The 5,951-nt window shown below is 44.2% G+C and overlaps 2 protein-coding genes across 2 annotated transcripts in view; both read right to left on the bottom strand.

The window, feature by feature from the left end:
• LOC103368677 (fatty acyl-CoA reductase 1) overlaps nucleotides 1-3,541 on the bottom strand; it is a 29,598-nt gene extending 26,057 nt beyond the window's left edge. The window contains exon 1 of the mRNA XM_008297118.1: nucleotides 1,462-3,541. The gene's annotated coding sequence lies outside the window, so the exon portion shown is untranslated. The remainder of the gene's footprint in view (nucleotides 1-1,461) is intronic.
• A 291-nt stretch (nucleotides 3,542-3,832) lies between these two features.
• dkk3b (dickkopf WNT signaling pathway inhibitor 3b) overlaps nucleotides 3,833-5,951 on the bottom strand; it is a 12,662-nt gene continuing 10,543 nt past the window's right edge. The window contains exons 6-7 of the mRNA XM_008297116.1: nucleotides 4,425-4,575; nucleotides 3,833-4,000 (exon numbers count right to left, since the gene is read on the bottom strand). Of these exons, the coding sequence (XP_008295338.1) occupies nucleotides 3,976-4,000; nucleotides 4,425-4,575 (176 nt within the window). The 3' untranslated portion in view covers nucleotides 3,833-3,975. The remainder of the gene's footprint in view (nucleotides 4,001-4,424; nucleotides 4,576-5,951) is intronic.

Here is a 5,951-nt window from a genome sequence, read left to right as displayed (position 1 = left end):
TGATGTCAGACGGTTTTGTGTCTTTTTGTAAACGTCTGGTTTCCACTGGACCTCCAGAAACAATGAACTGTTTGGACTCCGTGCGCTGCCGTCTTTATCAACGACGGCCTTTCTCAACCACATTCTGCACACATTGCGACAGCAGACCTCTGAAATAAAACGTTTATCAGCCAAACCGTCACATCTGTCGTCCGCCGACCACATTCAGAAACTGAAACGTGGAGGTGTGAGCGGCTGAGGGGAGGCGATCGAGCAAGAGCTGGGAAATGTTCCACCCCGACACTAAAGCCGCCAGAGAGTTGCGTAAAGAAACATTCCGACTTTTACGCAAACAAACGTTGTGAAGGAACGAAAAAATCCAGCACGGACTGAAGAACAAAACCCAAAGATTCACAGTTTTACAGAGAAAGGCATCGAATCGACCCAGAAAGTAAAACAGATCATTTCTCATCCAAACTGAAAACACTACAAGTGATGAACGATCTCAGTCCAGAAGCTGTGTGGACAACTTAAACACATTTAACAATATTCTAATGAGGCCTCCAGTCGTTTGCATTTTTCTTGCTTCTACAGTATTTTAGAGTCGAAATCAAAATGAAAATAAAAAACTAAAAATGCATTACAAATCCTGCTCTACGGGGGACACACTGAACGAATCCCAAAGTCTTTGTCGTATTTTTATGTCACCGCTCTCGATTTGAAGACTTTAACGTTTAATTTTCGAATACTTAAAACCTGCTCTACGGCCTAGAAATGTACAATTTAAACCACCGGCGTTCTTGCGTTTACATGTTCATGCTTTCACTGTATTTTAGGGTTAAATGATTTCCAGTTTCCATTTAAATAAAGTCAGCTCCAGGCCTCCACAGCGCCACTCATTCCATCCAGCTTCACCTCTGCATGTTCAGACTTGTAATTCAGGTCAAAGCAGCCTCAGGAGGAACACCGTGAGGACAGCGTGAGGATCAGCTCAGTCCTGAGTCTAACAACCGGACCTGGGAGGCGCTAAAGTTCGAACCCCGTGATGTTAAGACCCCAAACTGCCTCCAAAAAGTTCCCCCTGGCCGTGAGAGGACCTGACGAGGGCACCATTTCCCTCCAACCGCAGAATCCGTGAACTGAGCAGCAGAACAGAGAATCCCGTGATTCTCATCTCACAGCTGCTCCACATCAACAGTCCGCCGCAGCTGACGCGTAAAATCCGACCGAGCGCTCGAGCACAAAAGTGATGAAGCGCCTCCGGATCAGAGTTTCACACTTCAGCTTCCTCCTTTCAAGTGGATCAAAGCAGCAGCAGCTTCGTGCGTAAAAACGCTCCACGTTTCTGCGTCTTTCTGCGGCGCCACACCGTTTCCCCTCCCGCCCTTCCTCCTGTCGGCGCATCTCTTCCTTCCACACCAAACCTGGCACCGAGCGCGGCGCCTCCGGACGCACGGAGGCGGACGGAGGACGGTTACGTACCCGGAATGTGGACGCTTCCCCCCGGCCGTGGAGCTGTCGGTGCGTCGGTGCGGCGGAGCAGCAGCAGCAGCGCGGACTGCTACGGGAGACGGAGTGGAGACTCAGCAGGAAGCCACCGAATAAATGAACCGGAGTGACGTCAAGGGACGGCGGTGGCTGCGCAGATAGGACGGAGGGGAGGTCTCACTCCTGCTGGCTTCGGCGCGTCCTCGGAAAACTTCACATGCGCACTCAGACACGCGTTTCATCCAGGAAAGAAGGAAGCTCGCAGGTGACTGATTATCTCATGTTTATCTTTATTAGAAAAGTGTTATCTCGTGTTTATGAGGGGAAAAAAGTTCATTATTTTGACACAATATACAAGAAGGATGGAACTCTGCAGAACGTCACTGAAAATTATCCGTTTTTAAAGATTTATTCGGTATCAAAGTAATTCAGTAATAGTTGTCAACATGTCTAACGATGTTTAGCAACAAAGAACTGTTAATGGATTATTCGGCCAAGTTCATTTTGAAAAATGTCGGTAATTATAGGCTAAAAACATTGGTAACATGCATCAGCTGGAACGCTACAGAACTTCATTGAAAGTCATACGTTTTTAAAGATTTCTGCATTATGAAAGTAATTCATTGACAACTGTCAGTACATCCGTGGTGCAGAGCAAAACATAAACCTTTATCAGATAATTCGGCTCACTTAATTTTCAAAAATGTAAATTATTGTAGGCTGAAATTCAGGGCTCAATTTGCAGCCCAACGCTTCAGAACTAGCCTGAGAATCAACAGGTTTTTATGATTTCTGCAGTCATAAAGTAACTCAGCGATATTTGTCAAGATAACTAATGGTGTTTAACAACAAAGAACTGTTATTGCATAATTCGGCATACTTGATTTTTAAAAACACAGGCTAAAAGCAGGTAACATGCAGGAACTGGTACACTTCAGAACTTCATTGAAAACCATTCGTTTTTAAAGATTTATTCAGCATTTCGGTAATTCAGTGATAGTTGTCAGTATGACTAATGACGTTTAACAACAAGGAAGTATTGATAACTAATTCGGCTTACTTTATTTCTCCAAATGTACATTAGCATAGCCTAAAATTCAGGATTCACGTTGTAGCCCAACGCTATCAAACTTGACAGAGAATCAACAGGTTTTTAAGATTTCTTTAGTATAAAAGTAAATCAGTGACGGCTGTCACTACGTCAGTGTTACAGAACAAAAGCTAAACTTTTAAAAGATAATTCGGCTAACTTGACTTTTAAAAATGTAAATGAATATATGCTAAAATGAATAAATATAGGCTAAAAAAAAAGGTAACATGCAGGAACTGGAACGCTACCGAACTTCATTGAAAATCATCTGTTTTAAAAGTTTTCTTCAGTGTCAAAGTAATTCAGTGACAGCTGTCAACATGACAACTGGCATTATAAACAAGGAGCTATTAATTAATAATTCGGCTAAATTCATTTTTCCAAACGTACACTAATATAGCCTGAAATTCAGGGCTCATGTTGTAGCCCAATGCAGCCAAATTTGCCCGAGAATCAACAGGTTTTTAGGATTTCTTTTGTATGTAAGTAATTCAGTGACAACTGTCAGAACTTTCTTGACTTTTTGTGTCTCTTTGTGGATTTTTTGTTCTTTTCTTTTTTTTTTAAAGACAGATTTGTACGTCTGTAAATATGAGTCCAGGTCATGGTAAATGATTATTTAAGTTTGTAGATAAGGTGTGTATTTATTTTAATGCAATAATCTGCATTCACTTCCAGAACAACAGTCTAAACAGTGGATTAAATCAACTTCTGGAAATCCGGATGTGATAAAATTTTTAAAAAGCAGAGATCCAGAAACTAACCTGACCTCCTACACGCTGCTGATATAATTCAAACTAATATTACAAACAAAACTTAAAGCAACAGGAGTTTATCAGCAGGTTATCAGAGGCTGAGATTTTATTTAAACCGCTGAACAAACAAATCCCTCAGAGGTCACATTCAGTTTGGAAACAGAAAACGTTTAGTTGTTTTTTACATTCTTTTCTGGATTATTACAGAAAAATATCAAACATTAATCTGCAAAAACTCACATTTTAAAGCTCTGCCTGAAATAAAAGGTGAAAAGCAGAGTTTTTCAGACTTGTTTTTTTTTTCTGTTTGAGGAAAAACACAGAAAATGAATCCAAAGATCGGCCTGAATATTTCAGTCAAAGGCCTTTTTGTTGTGTTTGTGGCCCTGCAGGGATCATGTGATGTTTTATTTTATCTGCCTGGTCTATAGTTTTGTTCCCTCCTGACTAACTGAAAACAGGTCGGCTCTGCCCCCTAGTGGCCGCCGCTGAGCCCTACACTCAATGAAACCACATGTCATCGGTTCAAACTAAAAACTTTTATTTCCTGTGTGAGACGTGATACATGTCGGCAATAAAGCATAAATAAAACAGTGATGTCGTTCTGTGATGAACCGATCGATCGGCAGCTCCTTGATCTTTGGAGATATTGATCCGGCGGCGTCACTCCTCGCACACTGAGCCTCGGCTGAGGGACACACACACACACACACACACACACACACACACACACACACACACACACACAAAAAGGAGAAGTTATTGTACAAACACTTCCTTTTGGGAGGTGGTTGCTGTGGCGTTGTGTTGTCTTTTGTCATGTTGCTGTTGTGTTATTGTGTTTACTTGTGTCGCATCTAGTTGTGTTATTGTGGTTTTTGTGGTGGTGTTGTACTGTGTTGTGTTGTTGTTGTGTTGTCTTTTGTCATGTTGTTGTTGTGTTGTAGTGTTTACCTGTGTTGTGTTGTTTTGCTGTTGTTGCTTTGTGTTGTATTATTGTTACATTGTGTTGTATTATGTTGTTGTTGTGTTGTGTTATTGTTGTATTTGTAGTGTTATGTTGTTGTGCTGTGTTGTTGTTGTTGTTGTTGTTGTTGTTGTGTTGTTCCTACCTGTGCGGCAGACACTGCAGCCCCTCTGAACAGGGGCAGTGGTCTCCTGGTTCCTCCTGGTTCCAGGCCAACATGTCCATGAGCAGGTTCGGGCTGTTCAGACAGGACTCGCCTCGACCCGGTTTGGGGTTACAGACCGGAAACAGAAGTTCTGGTGGAGGAAGACGAGAGAAGAACGACTTGAACAGCACAGTGCAGTTCAAACCATCAACATAAGGTCCCTAAAAAAGAACAGCTTCTGATCTGTGTCTTCAGTCTCGGGCCGTGTTTAATTCCTGGAGTTTGTACATGAGCATGATGTCACTGAAGTGGCCATCACACACAGCAAAGGTTCTGGAACCAAACTCATGGAAAGGTTGGACTCTCTCCTTTTCCATAGTTTCCCAGAAGACTACAGACTTTGTAGTCGTGTCATCAGACCTGTGGCCGTTTGTCTCGGACACTCGGAAGAGGAAGGAAAGGAAAGGAAAGGCTGCCGGACAGACCTGGTGAACCCAAACATGTGGTGAGGGTGAACTGGGAACGTCTGGTGGAGGAACCTGTCCGTGGGGTTTTCAACTCCCATCGCCAGGAGAGTTTCTCCTTGAGGAGTTTGAGTGAACTGTGTTCTAAGCCTCCAGTTAGGAGCTACAGTCAGAAGGTCACTGGTACCTGTTCAAAACCTGCTGGTGCCGTCAAGCTGAAGAAGGAGGCCTTTCGGGCCTGGTTGCCTCGAGGGTCTCCTGAAGCAGCAGACAGGTACCGGTCGGCCAAAACAACTGCAGCTATTGCAGAAACTAAAACTCAGGTATGGGAGGAGTTTGGAGAGACTGTGGAAAATGACTTTTGTTTGGTAGTAAGTAGTCAAGAAGCTCCTTGGTGGCAGGTGTGGATGGGAGTCGCCCCAAGATGCTGAAGGCTCTGGACATTGTTGGACGGTCTTGGTTGACACGTCTCGTCAGTGTTGCATCGGCATCGGGGTCAGCGCCTGAGCAGCGGGGTGGTGGCCAACATTATTAAAACAGAGATCAGAGGAGGGGCTCGAATTATCAGGGTATCATGGAAAAGTTTAATCCAGGGAGCTGGAAGGGAGGCTCCCCCCATGGTCCAGCCTCGGATTCAGGACGGGCAATGCGGATTTCGTTCTGGTCGTGGACCAGTGGACCAGCTCTTTACCCTTGCAGAGCTGCTGAGGGTCACTGGGAGTTCAACGAGCCAGTCCACATGTGTGGATTTGGAAAAGGCTTACGACCGTGGGGGGTCACTGCGGGAGGATAGGGTACCTGGTCCAACTGGTCCCTGTACAACCAAAGTTGTATTACATCCTCGGCATGAAGTCAAACACGTTTCTGGTGGGTGTTGGACTCTGCCAGGGCTGCCTCTAGTCTCCGGTCTTGTTTGGAGACCTCAGGATCGCAGCTCTGCTTTTGCAGATGATGTGGTTCAGAGCTCAGACTGTCTCATTGTGATGTTGTTGTGATGTTGTTGTGTTGTCTTTGTGTTGTTGTTGTGTTGTTGTTGTGTTGTCATTGTGTTGTCGTTGTGTTG

Source organism: Stegastes partitus, unplaced genomic scaffold, assembly GCF_000690725.1.
Source record: "Stegastes partitus isolate 25-593 unplaced genomic scaffold, Stegastes_partitus-1.0.2 Scaffold1187, whole genome shotgun sequence".
Lineage (NCBI taxonomy): Eukaryota > Metazoa > Chordata > Actinopteri > Pomacentridae > Stegastes > Stegastes partitus.
The sequence above is the reverse complement of the archived record's forward strand: the minus strand, read 5'-3'. Positions and strand labels throughout refer to the sequence as shown.